General features: G+C 36.3%; 1 protein-coding gene across 5 annotated transcripts in view; it reads right to left on the bottom strand.

Annotated features, from left to right (window-relative positions):
- SPATA6 (spermatogenesis associated 6) overlaps positions 1-22,842 on the bottom strand; it is a 131,954-nt gene that overhangs the window by 91,871 nt on the left and 17,241 nt on the right. For all 5 annotated transcript variants that reach the window (XM_087445977.1, XM_087445978.1, XM_087445976.1 and 2 more), the window contains exons 3-5: positions 22,080-22,128; positions 3,458-3,499; positions 2,278-2,402 (exon numbers count right to left, since the gene is read on the bottom strand). In XM_087445977.1, coding sequence (XP_087302103.1) covers positions 2,278-2,402; positions 3,458-3,499; positions 22,080-22,128 — 216 coding nt within the window. The remainder of the gene's footprint in view (positions 1-2,277; positions 2,403-3,457; positions 3,500-22,079; positions 22,129-22,842) is intronic.

Here is a 22,842-nt window from a genome sequence, read left to right as displayed (position 1 = left end):
GGTTGTCACCTATGCTTCTGACCAATCAGCTATAAATGGGAGGTTCCCACAACTACCTCCTCGGGTTCAATTAATTGACTAGAGTGGCTCATACAACTCAGGAAAACAGTTTACTCACTATTTACCAGTTTATTATAAAAGGATATGATACAGATGGAAGAAATTTGTAGGGCAAAGTATGTGGGAAGGGGCACGAAGTTTCTATGCCCTCTTTGGGCACGCCAATCTCCCAGCACCTACCTCCACGAGTTCACCAATCTGGAAATTCTCTGAACCCAGTCCTTTTGGGTTTTTACGGAGGCTTCATACATAGGCATGGTTGATTAATCATTGGCCATTGGTAACTGAACTCAATCTCCAGTCCCTCTAGCCTTCTCAAAGGTCAAGGTGAGGCTGAAAGTTCTAATTCTCTAATCACAAGGTTGGTTCTCCTGAAAACCAGCCCCCATCCTTAGGTTACCTTAGGGGCTTTCCAAAAGTCGCCTCATTAATACAACAAAAGACACCTTTATTGTCCCCACCACTTAGGAAATTCCAAGGTTTTAGGAGCTCTGTGCCAGAATGGGGATGAGGACCAAATATATATATTTCTTATTATAAATCACAATATCACAGTCCCATTGCCCAAAATTGATTCTGACCCCTCTGGTAGCAAAGCTACTGAGTTTTCTGCCCAGCTCTAGGCCTGGTGAAGCTACAATTCTCACTGGCCACACAGGGCATAGGAGCTTTCCAGGCAAGAAGGCCACATACTTCCACCTTTTCACCCAAAACTTCAGCAGTCATTCAAGCATAAACACTCTTAATTTGTCTTGTCTTAATTGCCTTAATTGCCAGTCAGTTTCCAGTGTCCTGAAACTATTGTTTATGACAGTCTTATCTAGTTTTGTACTTGTTTTGTGTGGAGAGAGGAACTGTCAATCTCTCCATACCATCATTACCAGAAGTCCCACTGTTTATATATATATATTTTTGCAACAAGATGTTTGCTCAGGGCCAATCTTCCTCACCAAAAAAAAAAAATAAAAAAAAAAAAAAGACCATAATTTTAAAATCAGATTTTTTTTCACTGCAGGTTTCTAGACAGTTGCTGAAACACTCTTTGAAGACTTTTATAGTATAGAAGGTGGCTAATGGACACTGAAAATATCCCAAAGGAGATATACTTTCATTGATTTGCTAGTTAGTCAATTTTTATACTTTCAGCAAGCTACAGTTTCTTTTTCCTAGGACAAAACATATGACAAACTTAGACCTACAAGAGGAATTACTTAGTTCACCATATTGACTTATATATCTCCTCAGTTTCCTTACTTAGACTACTCTAAGACTTTATAAGTTGGTAAAAAAAAAAAAGTTTGTCCAAATTATTTCAACCTAGACATCTTTTGCTTTTTTCTTCTTTGCAACAGCAGAGGCTTAAGAAGTTTCTCTAAGTGGAAGACATTTTCAGGGATAAAAATATTTTGAAATCATCCAAGGAAAGTTGAAGGAATTTGGAGGAAAAGATGGGAGAGTTGGCTGTCACAATGCGGCTTTCACTTTTAGATGTATGGATATATATTTCCATTACATGAATAATTAATCCATCTAAACTCCTACTAATGGACATTTCAATTATTTCCATTTTTCACTATTATGAACAATGCTACAAATGAACATTCCTAAGAGGGCTCTTAGTATACCAGAGAGAATATATCTCCAAGATATATACTTAGAAGGTCACAGGCTATGAGAATCTTTGCCTTTACCAGATAATTCTGAACTGTGATTGTTCTGATTTACATGGCATATAAGAGTTTCCACTTTTTCACACTTTCGATATGGTCATACGTATCAAATTTTACCAATCTTATGGCTACAAAAATGAAATCATATTGTTTTAATTTGGATTTTGCTACAGGCTGATGAGATTGAGCACCTTTTCAAATATTTATTGGTCATTCTTCTGAGAGAAAAACAAAAGCATGAGAAGAAAGACAGAGAGACAGACAGTGATGGTGGGGAGGGGGAGAAGCGGGAGAAGGAAAGGAGAGAAATCTGAAGTATACAAGGCAAAATAACACATTAATTTTGGATGAAAGATGCATGGGTTTTGTTACATTATTTTCATTTAGATTTCGTATGTTTAAGACAACATCATAATTTCATAAAACAATTATGTTTTGAACCAAATTAAACTTTGAATTAGTTCAGATTTCAAATTTGAGGGCTGTGTGGTGGTTTTTGACAACAATCTTGCATCACAAATTGATTCAGAAAATAGTAAGCACTTACTCGAAGGCCAGAAATCCTCCTCATGGTAACCTGGCGGTTTGAATCATGGTGTCCAGAAATCTGGTTTGGACCCGGGAACATGAAATCTCGTGTATTTTCTTCATATGTAGATAGTGTTTCGCCCACTACAAGAAAGATATCCTATGATTCAAATTATAACAAAATATTCTATTTAGAAATAAAACCATCAAGTATAATATATAAAATGCCTGATGCCTTAGTGAAATACCTGCTTCAGGGTCATGTTTTTTTTCTATGAAAGGAAAATTAAAATAAGGTTATGTTAAATGGATTAACACATTTCCTTATTCAGAAATGCAGTACATATCACCAATTCTCTGTCCCCCTTTTGTAGATTTAGGGAGTACCTATGAGTTCCTAGAAAAAAAAAAATGTCCTTATAAACATATCAAGTTGGCATGGCATTTACACATCTAAAACTTTACGTAACATCCCCTCAAATTTTTTCTATATTCCCTTCTTGTCTACCTGCCATTATAAGATATTAGGTTACATGTTGAAAAATATGTAGGCATTTTCTAGAATTTGTGATTATCTGAATTAGGTATGTATGTAATATTCAAAATTTTTCAGATTACTAGTTTTCAATAAAATACAGATTTCCATTTTACACATAAAATAACTAATTGATTAAGATAGATTTCTCCTATAATGACAGAAATCAATAACAGAAATAAAACTATCCTCTATATTTTAACTACCTATCCCAGAGATTTGATATGTTTACTAAACAGGTAAGGTTTTATTCCCCTTCATTCCTAATAACAGTCAACACACAAAAACAAAGATAATTAACTAGTTTATCAACAAAAGTATATAGTTTGAGACTAATCACAAAAACTTAAAAGTCAATTTTTATGAATGTCACAAAATATGCTGGGATAATATCAGGTTATTTTCCACTTTCAATTATCGCTATTTATTCAACTTTAGAACAATGTGTTCAAATACCATTTATGTCAATCTTGCTGAATACATACTTTTGGTCTATTGATATTTTACACATAGTGGATCAATACTAGAAACTCAAGTTCTAGTTCTTAAATTGTTTCCAAATTGTTCTTAATTTGGAAAGAAGGGAGGAAAATGATATTTTTAAAAAGTATTTCACTAGAATGGGTTCACACACCAATTACCTTATCAAAATATAATACAATACCTGGTGGAACTAGCTGAATCAACTCAAACAAGGCTGTATCACCTGAAAGTTTAAAAAAATATTTCCTTAAATAAATAAATAATAAACAAAAATTTGTTAGTTTACCACAGAAGTATCTAAAAGCCAAATAATTACTAGGTAGACTACATATATGTTTATATCTTAGTACATTTACTGTGTATATATATATTTTTAGGTTGATGTGTCTCATAGATTTACCAATCTACAGTAGGGATCAATCCTTCAATCTCTTTGGGTTTTTTTTCTAATTTTTTTTTAAGACTTTTTTTTTTTTAGAGCAGTTTTAGGTTTACAACAAAATTGAGAGGGAGGTACAGAGATTTCCTATATATCTCCAGCCCCCACATATGTATAGCCTCCCCACTTATCAACACCATTCACAGGAATGCTATGTTTTTTACCAAGGATGAACCTATATTGACACATCATAATCACCCAAAGTCCATAGTTTACCTTAGAGTTCACTCTTAGTGACGTACATTCTGTGGGTTCCGACAAATGTATAACATGTCTCCATCATTATGATATCATACGTGGTGTTTTCATCGTCCTGAAAGTCATCTGTGCTCTGCCTGTTCATCTCTCCTCTCCCCTCCAACTCTCCCTCCACCCCATAACTGCTGATCTTTTTACTGTCTCCATAGCTTTGCCTTTTCCAGAATGTCATCTAGTTGAAATCATACGTTATGTAGCCTTTTCAGATCGGCTTCTTTCACTTAGTAGTATGCATTTAAGATTGGCAAAATGATCACCACAATACCATCCATCACCATATATAGTTACAAATTTTTTTTTTCTGGTGATTAAAACTTTTAAGATTTACTCTCTTAGCAACTTTCAAATATAGAACACAACATTATTAACTATATCCACCATGCTGAACATTTCGTCCCCACGACTTATTTGTTTTATAGCTGGAAGTTTGTACTTTTTAACCCCTTCTACCTATTTTGCCAACCCCCACCCCTCTGCCTCTGGCAACCACTAATCTGTTCTCTGCATCTATGAGCTTGGTTTTGTGGGGCGTTTTTTTGATTTCACATATAAGTGAGATCATATAGTATTTGTCTGATTTATTGCACTTAGCATTATGCCCTCAAGGTCCATCCATGTGGCCACAAATGGCAAAATTTCCTTCTTTTTATGGCTGAATAATATTCTATTGTGTATATATACTACATTTTCTTTATTCATTCATCCATCAATAGATATTTTGGTTGCTTCCATATCTTGGCTATTGTAAATATTGTAAATGCTGCAATGAAGATGGAGGTGCATATATCTTTTCAAGTTAGTGTTTTCATTTTCTTTGGATAAATACCCAGAAGTGGAATTGCTGGATCATACGGTAGTTCTATTTTTAATTTTTTGAGGAATCTCCATACTGTTTTCCATAGTGTCTGTAACAATTTATATTCCCACCAACAGTGCACAATGGTTCCCCTTTCTCCACATCCTCACCAACAATTGTTATTTCTGGGCCGGCCCTGTGGCTTAGCGGTTAAGTGCGCGCGCTCCGCTGCTGGCGGCCCGGGTTCAGATCCCGGGTGTGCACTGACACACTGCTTCTCTGGCCATGCTGAGGCCGCGTCCTACATACAGCAACTAGAAGGATGTGCAGCTATGACATACAACTATCTACTGGGGCTTTGGGGGAAAAAAATAAATAAATAAAAAATTAAAAAAAACAAAAACAAAAGAAAGATGTAATAATTAACTATGCAACATCAGCCCAATAATAGATACTTAGAATAATGAAACAGACATGATGAGGGGAAAGAGGGGGATGGGAGAGTACAGAGAGACAGGATGAGAGTAGAAAAGATATTAATGGGGAACAGATCTCTGCTTCTGATAATGGCAATTTACAAAAAGCAGATCCATCACCCCACTAAGAAGACTAAGAAAATCTGGTCAAATTACTTTTTAAAATCTGCTTGAAGGCACAGAGAAGCTAATAAGGCAGTGAAGCATTACAGGGCCAAAATCTGGGAGAAGAAGGGAAAGCTAGGGAGATGAGCCAGACATTGGAGCTGCTTTCTCCCTAAGGGCATCTGCTAATTTCAGAAAAGACAACTAAAGGACTGAAACTTAGCTGAGATTTTGACAATGTCACAGACCTAGAAGCAAAATATAACTGCAGGGTCTACTAAGAAGGGGAAGCCTTCATAAATTCTCCATACTTTGGATAGGGCACCTAAAAGACAACATCATAGGAATAAGGATGAACTGTAAATAACCTGGTCTCAGGAGGAGGAGGAGGAGGAGAAGTAGTCGTCGTCCTCACTGGAATGGAAACAGCAGGTACAGGTGACAGCAGGGGTAGTGCATGAAAACAGGCAGATTACGAGTCTGGGCTACATACTGAGACTTTACTATAACTTGTCCCTCCAAAAGGTTCTAAAAACAGTGGTAACCTAGCTTATAGCCTCTAGGAGAAAGATATGAATGACTTTTCTTCTGAATATGACCAGCTGAAGAGAAAAGACAGAAAAAGATGCTGACAGAATAAGTTTCCCAATAAAATTGCCCAGAGAAATCACCCTACAATAAAGCCCATACTGACAATCTCCATCCAGGAGGAACCCCCAACAAACTTAGTAATCAGTAGTGCTAGGCACCTCTGGCACATAACTTCCAAAAGCATTTTAGTCTTCTACTACTAAATATGAACAAATGGCCAATAATTTGACAATATCCTCTAATACGAAAGACAGAAGCAAAAACACAAAACAGAAAATAAAAGCAGAGGCAGCAAAGTTTTCAAGTCTCCCCATATCCTCCCATAAAAACAGACACAGCAATTACACAGCAAACCCAAAACCCTACTGCAGACAACATTTACAATAAATTAAAGCGACAAGATATCCCCACAAACCCCAAAATAAAGCAGATGTTGATAAACCACTAACCACCACAAAAACCTGCACAGTATCAGCATCTAATGCAGGAGGAAGCAGAAGGAAGTAAGAGGGTATCTAAAAGACCTGGGAAGAAAACCTCAAAATAGCCAACAGGTACTCACCAGGAAGCACAGTAAGTCATTTGAGAAAAGCAGCTGAAAGTGGGAGGGGGGCTGCCCATGCCAGTAACAGGTGAGTTCACAAGATCTCCAGCAAGGTTTGAAGAAGGTAGAGTTATCTGGTAGCCTGTGAGAATTACAGAAACTGACCCCTCAGGGTTCCCAATCAGGATAGAGCCCAAGAAACTAGGAGAAGCTACTGTATCAAATAGAATACAAATTAAACAGGATTAAAAAAAATAGAAAGAAAGAGAAAACTCAGGAAAAAAAATGCACTAACAAAAGTGGAACAGAACAGAGGCAGAAAATCCCAGAAAGCAAGCTGTCATACTTGGAACACTACACAAAGAGCCCGGTGAAGCTAAAAAGTTATCCTGAATCACACTTCCTCCTAAAAGTTCAGGAAAAAACTAAATTCAATTAAGAATGAGCAAAGAAAAGGATCAAGGTAAAAAGGTAAAAAATATACTAAGTTCCTATTTAAAAAAATGAGTAAAAGAAAAAAAATTCCTACAATAAAAGCAGCCAAAAAGACACAATCACAAAATAAACCAAAACTAAAATTTACTATTTGAAAATTAAGAAAGTAATACAAGATATTGAAGAACTACATCAATCAAAATTAGAAAAACACAGAAGAGAGATGGTATAACTCAGGAAAGAAGTAGAAATAGAGGAGGAAGTCATTTCAGAAATGAAGATTAAACTAAAATAAAGACAAAAGCAAATAAACACAACAGATAATACCTTAAAAGAAACAGAAGACAAAAAAGGGGATTTTTTAATCAATAAGAAACAAAAAAAGATTTTAAAATATGAGAGAAAATAACAAATATTAAACAGGAAAAAAGATCCAACATACTATAATAGTAGACCCTGATGAAGAAAACTAAGGCAAAGGAAGAAAATAAATACGAAATAGTACAGTTGAGGAAACTTTGCCAGAATGAAAAAAGATTAGAAACTACAAATGAAAGAGAACACATTGTACCTATGAATACCAAGCCACAAAAAACAACTTCAGGACAAATTCTAGTAAAATTACTAGATTTTAAAGATAAATAAAAAATATTTTAGGCATCTAGGCAAAAAAACCAAACTTATAAGTGAAAGAGCAAACTTTGAGAAAATGATTAAAAATTTAAAATAACTATAAAACTAAACAAAGGAGAGAAAATAATTATTAATTCAAGTGAAAACAAAAAGTCTTCTAGGAAAAGTAACATAGTATATATACCACATGGTTCAGCTATAAATACTTCTTACATAAACATAACAATATAAACCAAAATTGTGATATGACTGTATTGAAGACAGACAGAAAATGGGCATGTATATGTTTTAAGGGCAGGGAGAAAATGTACCAAAAGTATTTAAATCTTCATTTTCCACATGGGAAAGAAGAGATAATGTCTAAAATTGAAAAATCAAAATGTTTCAAGTGCAATATAATCATATTAGAGATATAGAAAAAAAAATTTTTTTAATGAAAAGTTGTCCCTAGGGGAGTGAGAAATAATGAAGGAGAGGGATGTTATAGGACTGTTGTCTTTTGTAATAACCTTTGTAGACTATATATAAGTCTGATATGAAGAAACACAACATAATTCTATAACTGATTAAAAATAATATAATTTCGATATAAGCAAAAAACAAATTTAAAAGGTAAGACACTAATATTTACATATAATTACACATATGTGTGTGTGTTTGCATATATGTATGTATGTGGTCTGAGAGCAAGTCCCACAGAATAATAAAATTAACTTCTACTGAAAAAACTTTTCCTAGTTTCTATAAACAATTTTCTATTCCTTTATATTTAAAACGTATACTTTCGCAAAAATACTTCAGGAAGAAAGACCTTAAATTATTAAAGTAAAAGCTTTATTAAAGAACAAATGCTGCTAGAAACAAAATAATAAGTTAATGTAAATTATACCTAGTGGAATATATAGTATAATTAACCTCATTTTACAGTTGCCCTTTATCTTATAACTAAATAATTACAATTTTCCTCCTTCCTCTGTAAAAATTCTCATTTTCACATGTACTTTTACTGTGAGTTACAAAGCATATGCACTACAACACTCCAAAATCCTAGTCACATATAGCAAATCAAAAGCTACAGTAAGTGCCTTAAGGGAGAGTGCCAGAATGCTGCCAACCCTCTGCACCAGCAAGAACAATTGCTGTCATAATTTCCTCTAGATGGTTATTTACCTGCCCTAACTACAAAGGTGAGTTGGTTGGAATGTATTTGCCATTGTGGATTTACAATACAAATCCTGAGTGCTACAAGCTCTCCTGAGGATGGAGGCAGGGATACTCTCATTCATAGATTCATAGACTTTGAAGGATTTATTTTCAGCCTTCCAATATTCACCTAATAGCATTTTAAATACCCCAGACACCAGGTAAGCACTAATTCCCAGAAGCTGAAAAGTAGGGGCTCTTATGAAAATGCTATTTTTCCCTACAGGCAAGAGAAAGCAATAGGGACACCCAGGAATCTACTGCAATAGAAAGATCATATCTTCTCTTTATCCAAATGCTGAAGAGAATGAAGCCAAAGCAGCTATTATATCACAAACTTTCAAATACAAAATACATTTCCTAATCAAAGGATTATAACACTACAAACAGGCATCTCTAAATAGGATAGCTCCAACAGTCATAAAAACAGTAATGAGAGGCACTTATATGATTCGTTTATGATATTTTATTTAACTCCCTGGATATCAAATACCTAGTACGTGCCAGGTATTGCCATATGCACTAGAGACACAGCAGTGAACACACAGGAAGTCTTTGCTGTTATGAAACTTCATTCTAATGAGACAGAAAATAAATAATATGTCAGTGCTAAGAAGAAAGGCAGGAGGACCATTTGTCCCTATTTGCCCTGAGCAGGACTCTTTTTACACCTGTTGTCTTGGTGGAAATACTAAAAGCACACTCTTTCACTCTCAAAATATCCCGGTGTAGAATTTTAGAACTCTAAAGAAAATAGGATAGATAGAGATTGAGATATTGACCAAAAAGGAGTGCTATTTTAGATGCATTGGTAAGTAAACGTCTCTTAGTATGAAGATAAACACGAGCAGTAAGTGGGAAAAAGTGAGGGAGCAAGCAATATGTATCTGTAGGAAGATCTTTTCAGGCAGCATATTTGTGGCAGTATACTGTGAGAAAGAGAGAGGGAGGGAGAGGGAGGGAGAGGTAGAGAAAGGGAGAGAGACTGTAGAAGAGAATCTGTAAACCTTCATTGAGAAAGGATGGAAATCTACAATTTCAATAGAGAAATCTATGAAGTAGAAATCTTTTCATTCTCTTTCTTGCCTGAAAACAGTTCCCAGGGTATAGCTTTAGCCATAACTAATTTAATTCTGGTGGATTCCAGGATTAAAGCCATTTTCCTAAAGAGAATGCCTTCTCTATGAATTTAAAATTGCCCTATTATGGCTTTTAATATCACTGGCAGTTAATATCATTTTATATATCATATATATTTCCCCAGAACCTTAGGTGATTCTGGGCCTCAGGAGTTTCCTTCAGAGGTACAGATATGATATGAAAGCAAACTGTTAAGTTCCCCAATAATAAGAATAGTAATAATAATACCACCACCAATAATAATAAACAAGGGACAGTTTAAGGATTTACTGTGTACCAAGGACTGCTTTAAGTACTTTATCTGCAGTTACTCAAGGATCTGCCCATTTATCAGACTGTCCACTTAAGGGGGTCTTCAGATCTCCTTGAGCATTTGGACCATGCTCAATTTGCTATTAGATAACATATTTTTAATGAATGAATTTTGGATTTAAGAAGACAGACAAGCACACATTAGTTTTGTATGTTACGCAATGGGAAATGATATATGTGACTCACAATTCCATAGGAGAATAGGTAAGTGAAAATTCTGGAAGAGTCTACATTGGTTCAATGTTTCCTTACTTGAAATGCTTCTCTTTGCTTCCATTGACATAAAACCTGCTTTACTTCTTTGGGCTCAATTTTACACTTTATTTAAAGGAGATGTTTCCACCATTTCTACCACCACTCTTTGTTTAAGTTCAAAGGCTCAGCACCACGGAGGATCACTGTAGGGACATCTATGAGCTGTCTCCACAGCTTTCCCCTCCTTTCCCCTTCCATTACAGATCTACACGGCTGACACACGCACCACCTGACCTAAAGGTAGAACATGTGTAAGCTACGCCAAGAGCATACTACATCCCCCATGCTACTGTGATTAGAATAAATCTCAAGACTTGATGAAAATTATGAAACACAGACCTCTCATTCTTAAGAATACGGTAGGAAAGTGTGAGGCCTGAAACGGCTGCAATTTCACTACCATGAACTTTACTACCATAACGAGGTTAAGATCCAAGAAGATACAACAATTATAAATGTATAAACAATTAGAACACAATCTCAAAATAAATATATCCATCTGGGTCCAAGTAGGAGAGAGAAACCACACAGGGAAAGTTTAACATAAAGAACTATTAACTATGGGGCTGGCCCGGTGGCACAAGCGGTTAAGTGCGCGCGCTCCGCTGCAGCGGCCCAAGGTTCACAGCTTCGGATCCCGGGCGCCCACCGACGGACCGCTTGGCAAGTCACCTGTGGGGGCATACCATATAAGGTGGAGGAAGATGGGCATGGATGTTAGCCCAGGGCCACTCTTCCTCAGCAAAAAGAGGATTAGCAGATGTTAGCTCAGGGCCATTCTTCCTCACACACACAAAAAAAAAACTATTAACTATAGTGGGAGTTAAAGTAACTCAGGATTGTCTAGGACTACATAAAGAGAACTTAAAAATAGAGGAACAGGGCTGGCCCTGTGGTTTAGCGGTTAGGTGCACGCGCTCGGCTACTGGCAGCCCGGTTTCGGATCCCGGGCTCACACCAACGCACAGCTTCTCCGGCCATGCTGAGGCCGCGTCCCACATACAGCAACTGGAAGGATGTGCTGCTATGACATACAACTATCTACTGGGGTTTTGAGGGAAAAAAAAAATAAAGGAAGAGCAGATAGGAGCAGCCATTACTCCTAGGGCTCAGACAGACCACTTAGGAAGTGCTCTCCCCAAGCTCTCCTCCCCAGTACTGAGATCTAGAACTTGTTACAGAGGGTACAGCCTTGGCTCACTGAATGAGAGAAAAGTTGCTCTCACGCCATGCCAGCAGAACTTACTGGAAATGTGCCTAAGGAACTTGTCAGAAATCATCCTGCTAGGGTGCCAGGAAAGCTCTTCACAGGTAGGTTTCACCACAGGCGCCTCACTACAAAACCACGCTAAAGGGGACAGCTAGGGAAGCTGCCATTGGCCACCAGGTACTGCAGTACTTGGGCACCAGAGCAGCTGCAAGGCCTGCAGAAGTCCGGTGCTGGCAAAGCCAGGTGCAATGCAGGAGCCTGCCAAGCTAGCACACCAGCACCTGGAAGCAAAACCCTTTTCCTCTGCAATGTCACTCCAGGGCCCTCTCCTGCACAAAATTCAGTGCCAGCTGGAACGAAAAAAATACTTCAAGGGCCCAGATCAGTTTCCACAGAGCAGGCAAGAAGAGTGAATTTGGAACTGAGGGGTAATAAATCAACAACCAGCACATTATATGAAGCAAAAACTGATATAAATGAAAGCAGAAACAGAAAATTCAATAATTATAGTTGGAGATTCAAAAGCCCTTCTTTCTATAATTGATAAAACAACCAGACCTCCCCTACTCCTCAAGAAATAAAATCAGCAAGAATTTAGAAGACTTGAACATTATGAAGCAACTTGACCTAAATGATAGAAATACATTGATACAGAATAATTGAACCAACAACAGCAAAATACACATTCTTTTCAAGTGCATTTGGAATATTCTCAAGTATAAACCTTAGGATAGGCCATAAACAAGTCTCTATAAATTTAAAAGGATTGAAATCCTATAAATTATGTTCTCTCACCACAACAGAATTAAGTTAGGAATCAACATTAAAAAGAAATACATGAAATCCCAAAATATTTGGAAACAAAAGAACATATTTCAAAAGAATCCAAAGATCAAAGAAGAAATCACACAAAAAAGTTAGACAACACCTTGAAATTAATGGAAACAAAAAATAACATCAAAATTTAAGAAATACAGGGGCCGACCCTGTGGTGTAGCAGTTAAGTGTGCGCGCTCCGCTGCTGGCGGCCCGGGGTTCGGATCCCGAGCGCACACCGATGCACTGCTTGTCAGGCCATGCTATGGTGGCGTCCCATATAAAGTGGAGGAAGATGGGCACAGATGTTAGCTCAGGGCCAGTCTTCCTCAGAAAAAAGAGGAGGATTGGCATGGATGTTAGCTCAGGGCTGATCTTCCTCACCAAAAAAAAAAAAATTTAAGAAATACAGCAAAATTAGTATGTGGAAAAAAACTTATAGCTTTAAAATGCTTTAAAAGCAGAAATATCTAAAATTAAGCATCTCAGCTTCCATCTTAAGAAGCTAGAGGGCTGGCCCCGTGGCTTAGCAGTTAAGTGCGCGCGCTCCGCTACTGGCGGCCCGGGTTCGGATCCCAGCGGCACCGACGCACCGCTTCTCTGGCCATGTTGAGGCCGCGTCCCACATACAGCAACTAGAAGGATGTGCAACTATGACATACAACTATCTACTGGGGCTTTGGGGAAATAAAGGAGGAGGACTGGCAGTGGATGTTAGCTCAGAGCCGGTCTTCCTCAGCAAAAAGAGGAAGATTAGCATGGATGTTACCTCAGGGCTGATCTTCCTCACACACACACACACACAAAAAAAAAGAAGCTAGAAAAGGAAGAGCAAATCATGCACATTAGGTAGAAGAAAGGAATAATAAAGATCAAAATGAAAATCAATGAAATAGAAAATAGAAAAAAAATCACTGAAATAAAAAATTGGTTCTTCAAAAATATCAACAAAATTGATAAACGTTTAGGCTAAACCATACAAGGAAAAAAGGGAGAAAACACAAATTACCAGAGTCAGTAATGAAAGCAGAGACATCACTACTAATCCTGCAAAAAGCAAAAGGATCATAAGGGAAAAGTACAAACAACTTTAAGCAAACAAAGTAGACATCTTAGATGAAATGGACAACCTTCTAGAAAGATACAAATACCAAAGTTAACTCAAGAAGAAATAGATATATAACAAGAATTTGATACAGTAATTTAAAACCTTCCCACAAAAAAAAAAAGAAAAAAAGCCCAGGTCCAAATGGCTTCACTGGTGAATTCTAACAAATATTTAAAGATGAAATAATATCAATCCTATTATACAAACTCTTCTAGAAAATAGAGAAAGAAGGAACATTTCTCAATTCACTCTATGAGGCCAGTATTCCCTGATTACAGAGCAAGACAAAGAAATTACAAAACCACAGACCATGTTCCTCATAAATAGACACAAAAATCACGGGGCTGGCCGGGTGGCATAGTGGTTAAGTGCGCACGCTCCACGGCGGCAGCCAGGGGTTCATGGGTTCAGATCCCCAGTGTGCACTGAAGCACCGCTTGTCAGGCCATGCTGTGGCGGTGTCCCATACAAAGCAGAGGAAGATGGGCACGGATGTTAGCACAGGGCCAATCTTCCTCAGCAAAAAGAGGAGGATTGGCAACGGATGTTAGCTCAGGGCTGATCTTCCTCACAAAGAAAAAAAAAAATCATTAACAAAATATCAGCAAACTGAATCCAAGAAAATATAAAAAGGATTACATACCATGAGCAACTAAGATTTATCCCAGGAGTGAAAAGCTGGTTTAACATTGGAAAATCCGTAATATAATAAACTGTATTAATAGAATAAGGAGGAAAAAACACATGATCATCTTAACACAGAAAAAGTGTACGATGAAACCCCATAACCAGACATGATAAAAACTCTCCACCAGTCAGAAATAGATCTCCTCGTCTTCTACTAATAGGAGATCTCCTGATAAATGGCATCTACAATAAAAACTACAGCTAGCATCATATTTAATGTAAAGAATGTTTTCCCCCTGACATCAGAAACAAGGCAGGAGTGTTTGGTTTCACTACTTCTTTTCAACATTGTACTGGAGGCTCGAGCCAGGGCAATAGGCAAGAAAAAAATTAAAGGTATACAGATTGAAAAGGAAAAAGTAAAACCACCTTTTTTCTCAGACCTATAATTCTGTATATAGAAATTAACCTACAAAAAATCAACAACAAAAACCCTACCTGAAATAATAAACAAGTTTATTAGCAGGTTCATGGTGAAGATAAATATATGAAATCAATTTTATTTCTACAGAATAGCAAAAAAGAATTCAAAAAAAAAAAAAAAGTAAGAAAACAATTCTATTCTTAATGGTACCAAAAAGAATAAAATATTTGTAAATAAATTTAACAAAAGAAATGTATGACCTGTATATTGAAAACTCCAAAGCATTGCTGAGGGAAATTAAAGATCATCTAAAAGAAAAAAATGGAACAACATATGTTCATAGATCAGAGATTTGATAATTTACGAAGGCAGTTCTCCCAAAATTTATCTCTAGATTTAATATTATTTCTTTTTTACGGACATTTGGATTGTTTCTAGTTTTCAGCTATTATGAACAATCTTGCTACGAATATATGGATATATGCTGGGCTGTATGCTAAGTATATGTTTAACTTTTTAAGGAAACTGTCAACCTGTTTTCCAAAGTTATTGTACCATTTTACATTCCCCCTAGCAATTTATGAAGGTGTCAGTTTTTCCACATCATCCCCAAGACTTGATACTGTCAGTCTTTTGGAATATATGCATTTTGGTGGGTGTGTAGTATTATCTCGCTGTATTTTTAATTTGCATTTCAATAATGACTAACGATGTTAAGCATCTTTCCATGTGCTTATTAGCTATTCATATATCTTTTCTTGTAAAATGTTTACTCAAATCTTTTGCCCATTTTTGAATTGGGTTGTTTGTCTTCTTATCGAGTTGTAAGGTTTTTTTCTTTTTTTTAAAATATTCTAAATGTAAGTCATTTATCATATATATGATTTGTAAATACTTTCTCCCACTCTGTGGCTTGTTTTTCATTCTCTTATGCTGTCTTTTGAAGAACAAAAGTTATGAAGTCCAATGAATCAATTTTTTTCTTTTATGGATCATGTTTTTGGTGTCATATCTATGAAATCTTTTCTTAACCCAAGGTCATAAAAATTTTCTCCTATCTTTTCTTCCAGAAATGTTATAGTTTTATCCCTTACATTTAGGCCTATGATCCACTTTGAGTTAATTTTTGTGTGTGGTGAGAGGTAATGATCTAGTTCTTTCTTTTTTTTTCCCCCCATTGAATTGCCTTTGCACTTCTATTGAAAACCATGGACTATAAATGTGAGGGGTTTACTTCTGGACTCTCTAGTCTGTTCCATTCATCTGTATGGCTATCCTCATGTCAATACCACTGTCTTGATTACTGTGGCTTTACAGTAAGTTTTGAAATCAGGTTAAGTCCTTTAAGTTTGTTTTTGACTATTTCCAGGTACTTTGCATTCCACATAAATTTTAGAGTAAGCTTGTCAATTTCTACATAAATGCTGGCTGGGAATTTGATAGGAAGAGTGTTGATAGAAATAATGTTAAACCTAGAGATAAATTTTGGGAGCACTGCCTTCATAAACAATCAAATCTCTGATCTATGAACATGGTGTGTCATTCCTTTTTTTTTTTTTGGATGGTTTTTAATTTCTCTCAGCAATGTTTTGGAGTTTTGGGAAGGGAAAAAAGTTCCATACAATAGAATATTATTCATAAATAAAGAGGAATGAACTACTAATACATAGAACAACGTGGATAAACTTCAAAAACATTATTCTAAGTGAAAGAGGCCAAAAGACTAGATATTATATTAATCCATTTATATAAAGTTTCTAGAAAAGGCAAATATATAGAGACAGAAAATGGATCAGTGGTTGCTGGGAACTGGAATTGAGCACAGGGAATAACTGCGAATAAGCATCAGGGAACTTTTAGGGTGATGGAAATATTCTAAATTGGATTGTGACGATGGTTCACAACTGTAAAAATTTTCTAGAAATCATTTAACTAGAGTTATAATGGGTGAATTTTGTGATATATAAACTATACCTCACTAAAGTCTTAAAGTAAGGGAAAGAGAGAAGAGCGACCCTGCCTTTCCTGTAAGAACGGTATTTCAGGGTAACCAAATTGCTGATAAGGAAAATTTCTTTTATAAAAGAATTGCAGCTAATACATAAAGAACAACAATGTTAGAAAAATCACATTTTGTAACCCCTAAAGAAAAGATGGATCTCGATGGATGCTAAAGCTCTTAAATGAAAGGCTGGTGAGAAACTTCATAATGGAGGAATAAGGCTGATGCTGCGTGGAGCCAAATGATCAATCTTAACATCACTAAATTTACAATAATCAGACATTACATACCATCTGATATGATGCAATAATAAGTACACACACCAACTATGAAGGATTATTGCCAAAAAATCATATAAGCTTGAATCTAATCAAACCTCCAGGTCTAACTATCATTTTACATAATACAAATAATAAACGAGCTAAACAACACTTTAAGAAAGCAATCAGCCAAATCCAAACTGTAGGACATTCTAAAAGACATGGTTTACCTAACACTCACAGCATTAAAAAAAAAAAGTGAAGGATACTATTACAGAAAAAAAGAAACTTAAGAGCTAAATAGGAACCACACCTTGACGAGATCCTGATTTAGCAAACCAACTGTAAAAAGCTATTTTGGTAGCAACTAGGGAAATCTGCATAATGACTATGTATTTGATGTTACTAAAGAATTAAAGAATTATTATTAATTTTGTTAGGTGTGATACCAGCAAGGTGGTTATATATATATATATATATATATTTTCTTAAAGTCTTTATCAGTTAGGGGTCATGCCAGAGTATCTGAGGTGAAATGATATATGTATAAAATTTGCTTTTAAATATTCCAACAAGTTTTTTTTATTGATGTTTTAATGGTTTCTAACATTGTGAAATTTTGGGTTGTACATTTTTGTTTGTCCATCACCATATATATGACTCCCTTCACCCCTTGTGCCCACCCCCCACCCCCACTGCCCCTGGTAACCACAGTCCAGTTTTCTCTGTCCATGTGTTGGTTTATATTCCACATATGAATGAGATCATACAGTGTTTGTCTTTCTCTTTCTGGCTTATTTCACTTAACATAATACGCTCCAGGCCCATCCATGTTGTTGCAAATGGGACAATTTTGTCTTTTTTTATGGCTGAGTAGTATTCCATTGTATATATATACCACATTTTCTTAATCCAATCATCAGTCGAGGGACACTTAGGTTGCTTCCACTTCTTGGCTATGGTGAATAATGCTGCAATGAACATAGGGGTGCATAAGCCTCTTTGGATTGTTGATTTCAGGTGCGTTGGATAGATTCCCAGTAATGGGATGGCTGGGTCATAGGGCATCTCTATTTTTAATTCTTTGAGGAATCTCCATACGGTTTTCCATAGAGGCTGCACCAATTTGCATTCCCACCAGCTGTGTATGAGGGTTCCTGTTTCTCCACATCCTCTCCAACATTTGTTGTTTTTTGTCTTGGTGATTATAGCCATTCTAATGGGCGTGAGGTGGTATCTTAGTGTGGTTTTGATTTGCATTTCCCTGATGATTAGTGATGTTGAGCATCTTTTCATGTGCCTATTGGCCATCTGTATATCTTCCTTGGAGAAGTGTCTGTTCATTTCCTCTGCCCATTTTTTGATCGGGTTGTTTGTTTTTTTGTTGTTCAGCTGTGTGAGTTCTGTACATATTATGGAGATCAACCCCTTGTCAGATGTATGTTTTGCAAATATTCTCTCCCAGCTGGTTGGTTGTGTGTTCATCTTGATTCTGGTTTCATTAGTCTTATAAAAGCTCTTTAATCTGATAAAGTTCCAATTGTTTATTTTTTCTTTAGTTTCCCTAGTCTGGGTAGGCATGTCATCCGAAAAGATTCCTTTAAAACCAATGTCAAATAGTGTGTTGCCTATATTTTCTTCTATGAGTTTTTTATAGTTTCAGGTCTCACCTTCAGGTCTTTGATCCATTTTGAGTTAATTTTTGTGAATGGCGATAGCACATGGTCCCCTTTCATTCTTTTGCATGTGGCTGTCCAGTTTTCCCAACACCATTTATTGAAGAGACTTTCCTTTCTCCATTGCATGTTCTTAGCACCTTTGTCGAAAATTAGCTGTCCGTATATGTGTGGTTTTATTTCTGGGCTTTCAATTCTGTTCCATTGATCTGTGTGTCTGTTTTTGTACCAGTACCATGCTGTTTTGATTACTATTGCTTTGTAGTATGTTTTGAAGTCAGGGATTGTGATGCCTCCTGCTTTGTTCTTTTTCTTTAGGATTTCTTTAGCTATTCGGGGTCTTTTGTTGCCCCATATAAATTTTAGTATTCTTTTTTTCTATTTCTGTGAAGAATGTCATTGGGATTCTGATTGGGATTGCATTGAATCTGTAGATTGCTTTAGGTAATATAGACATTTTAACCATGTTTATTCTTCCAATCCACATGCATGGGATATCTTTCCATTTCTTTATGTCATCATGGATTTCTTTCAATAATGTCTTGTAGTTCTCATTGTATAGGTCTTTCACCTCCTTGGTAAGATTTATTCCTAGGTATTTTATTCTTTTTGATGCAATTGTAAATGGTATTATCTTTTTGAGCTCTCTTTCTGTTAGTTCATTATTAGCATATAGAAATGCAACTGATTTTTGTAGATTGATTTTGTACCCTGCAACTTTGCTGTAGTTGTTGATTGTTTCTAATAGTTTTCCAACAGATTCTTCAGGGTTTTCTATATATACAATCATGTCATCTGCAAATAGTGAGAGTTTCACTTCTTCGTTACCTATTTGGATTCCTTTTATTCCTTTTTCTTGCCTAATTGCTCTGGCCAAAACCTCCAGTACTATGTTGAACAGGAGTGGTGAGAGTGGGCAGCCCTGCCTCGTTCCTGTTCTCAGAGGAATGGCTTTCAGTCTTTCCCCGTTGAGTATGATGTTGGCTGTGGGTTTGTCATATATGGCCTTTATTATGTTGAGGTACTTTCCTTCTATTCCCATTTTATTGAGAGTTTTTATCATAAATGGATGTTGTATCTTGTCAAATGCCTTCTCTGCGTCTATTGAGATGATCATGTGGTTTTTATTCTTTGTTTTGTTGATGTGATGTATCACGTTGACTGATTTGCAGATGTTGAACCATTCCTGTGTCCCTGGTATAAATCCCACTTGATCATGGTGTATGATCTTTTTAATGTATTGTTGTATTCAGTTTGCCAATATTTTGTTGAGGATTTTTGCATCAATGTTCATCAGCGATATTGGCCTGTAATTTTCTTTCTTTGTATTGTCTTTGTTTGGTTTTGGTATCAGGGTGATGTTGGCCTCGTAGAATGATTTAGGAAGTGTTCCATCTTCCTCTATTTTTTGGAATAGTTTGAGAAGGATGGGTATTAAATCTTCTTTGAATGTTTGGTAAAATTCACTGGAGAAGCCATCTGGTCCTGGACTTTTATTTTTTGGGAGGTTTTTGATTACTATTTCAATCTCTTTACTTGTTATTGGTCTATTCAGATTCTCCATTTCTTCTTGGTTCAATTTTGGGAGGTTGTATAAGTCTAAGAATTTATCCATTTCTTCTAGATTGTCCAATTTGTTGGCATATAATTTCTCATAATATTCTCTTATAATCCTCTGTATTTCCATGGTATCCGTTGTAATTTCTCCTCTTTCATTTCTAATTTTATTTACTTGAGCCTTTTCTCTTTTTTTCTTAGTAAGCCTGGCTAAGGGTTTGTCGATTTTGTTTATCTTCTCGAAGAACCAACTCTTTGTTTCATTAATCCTTTCTATCCAACAATTTTTTTAAGTGGTAGGGTGAACATGTAATGGTAATATGTCAAAAATGTTGAAGCTGGGTAATAGGTATACTGGACTTCATCACTCCATCCTCTCCACTTTTAGTATGTTTTTAATTTTTCATATTAATGAGGTTAGAGGACAATAAAAGATCGCAAAACTGAGAGGGGGGAAAAACATACAAGAAAAAGGGGCCCAAAGCTCACAAGAGAGGTCAGGGCTGAAGACTGCTGTGGATGTCATCAGAAGATAGGTAATACGTGAAGCCAAGTCTTTGGAGAGTATCATATAAGGAAAGAGGAAAAAGTCAGCAAAAAGAGATCAGAGAAGTGAAGCCAGTGGAATACCAATATTCAAAGACAGGGCAGAGAAATATGAATCTGAGGAGGATATCAAAAAGAGGAATGTCAGTGGTGTGGGAAGAGAACTAAAAGAAAAACTGAATCAGGGACACCAAGGCGAGAAAGTTTCTAAATAATAATAACCACTAAGTACTCTTCTTATGCCCCCAAATTTCCAATCTAAGAGAAAAAAAAAACATTTGTGTTTTTCTAATAGAAGAATTTCAGAAGGTTGAGAGATATAATTATCTTCATATTTGCTAAGCTGTACAGTTTCCCCGATACTGAACAAGATGTTCAGAAAATATTAAAGTCATATACCCACTAGCACCAAATTGCTACCTAGCTAGTCTGCGACAGTGGAAGATAGAATACCAAGGGCCAGAACAGCTATAAAAAAATAAATAAAATATTGACACTGGCCATAAAGAGTTCTCTGGAGAAGAGTCACTAAACTAGAAGCTCCCTAAAGGTAAGAGGACGAGCGGCCCTAATCCTCCCTGTATGCCCAGATTCCAGCATGATGCCAGGTGCCATGTTTCTACATTGCTAGAGTCCCAACAGGGTGTGGAAGGGGGAAGGTGTAGAGGAGATGGCTGACATTGATGATGCCCAATATTGTTGGCCTTTTGAGCCACAGTTATATATTAGACCAATCTAGTGCTCCTGGATCCCTTTCTAATTACAAGGATAAATAACAGAGCTTTTCCTTTCTTACCCAGAGCTTGAATAACTTATTCCCAAATGTATACCTTTACATTGCTGCTCTCACAAATAGTTGTACCTTTTTATAGTTGATTCCTAATACTTTAAAGAATTTACTGTTATCCACAGCCTTGAAAATGTCTCTCTCAAATAATTTATTAACATATTGAATGTAATACAAAATGCAAAAGCATATATATTTTAAGGTACCCTTACTTCAATCTTCTATTATTTACTCTCTTGATTTTCAATACACTAAGGTTAAAGACATATTTTTGTTTGCAGGGCAAAGTCCCACCTAATATGAATCTCTACCCTTACATCATAAACACTCTATATCATATTAATCAATAAAAAGTTCAAATAAGTCTCTGTGTTTTCCACAGACCAAACACACAAAGAGGAAAATTTTCCAGCCTTTCTGCAGCACGTGTATTTTTTTATTATTTCCAGGTATATTCTGAAATTCTATAAAGTGCAAAAAAATGTCTCAGCTCAGGATTTTTTAAATTCTTATTAGACCCTTTTAAACTTTTATCTAAGCCCAAGATTAAAAAGTATAATTCTAAAATGTCTTAGAATTGGGAATTAAAAGTTCAAAACTTACATTCAAGCTGTGCAACCACATCTCCAGGGTCTACTGCTTCAGGGAACACCTTAGTGAGAGAACGGAGAGGGAAGCAGGATGGAGAAGTGGAAGTGAGAGAAAGATATATATAAAACAGTCGTTGTTTTTTTCCCCTCTCGTTCCCAAAACATTCCTTTCCCAACCAAAGAAACTTGACATCATTGAGAACTGTCACTTCCCCTGTGCTTCCCATGATCACTATGGAAGATTTATTATAGCTGGCTCCGCCTCCCTCTCCAACTTCGTCTGCTAGCACTCTTCTTCCCTTTGTTTGTTACCATGGTCATACTGGCCTTCGTGGTGTTCCTCCACCTCATCAAGCTTATTCCCAGGAAGAAGCCTTTATATTTGCCATTCCTCTGCTTAGAATGCTTTTCCCCCAGACCTTCAAATAATTGATACTGTCTCATAATTCAGGCTCAGCTTAGTAATACTACTGCTTTCTCTGACCATCCTTTAAAACAGACAATCCTCCTAATCCCTCAGTCCCTCTCTGTCCCCTTACCCTCCCTTATTCTCTTCATGACACTTATCACTATCTAAAATTATATTATTTGTATGTTTACTTGATTATTGTCTGTTTCTCCTATTACAGTGAAAGCTCCAAGAGGGAAGGATGCTTGTCTTGTTTACCTAGTGCCCAGAACAGTGCACAAAACAGAACGGGAACTGGGTAATTATTTGTGGAGGAAAGGAAGAAGGAAGGAAGGAAGGGAGAGAAGGAAAGAGGGAAATAAAAAAG

The sequence above is a fragment of the Ceratotherium simum genome, chromosome 22, assembly GCF_057802395.1.
Source record: "Ceratotherium simum simum isolate JZ-2026a chromosome 22, ASM5780239v1, whole genome shotgun sequence".
NCBI classification, from domain to species: Eukaryota; Metazoa; Chordata; class Mammalia; order Perissodactyla; family Rhinocerotidae; genus Ceratotherium; species Ceratotherium simum.
This window is presented reverse-complemented; position numbering and strand designations above follow the sequence as displayed.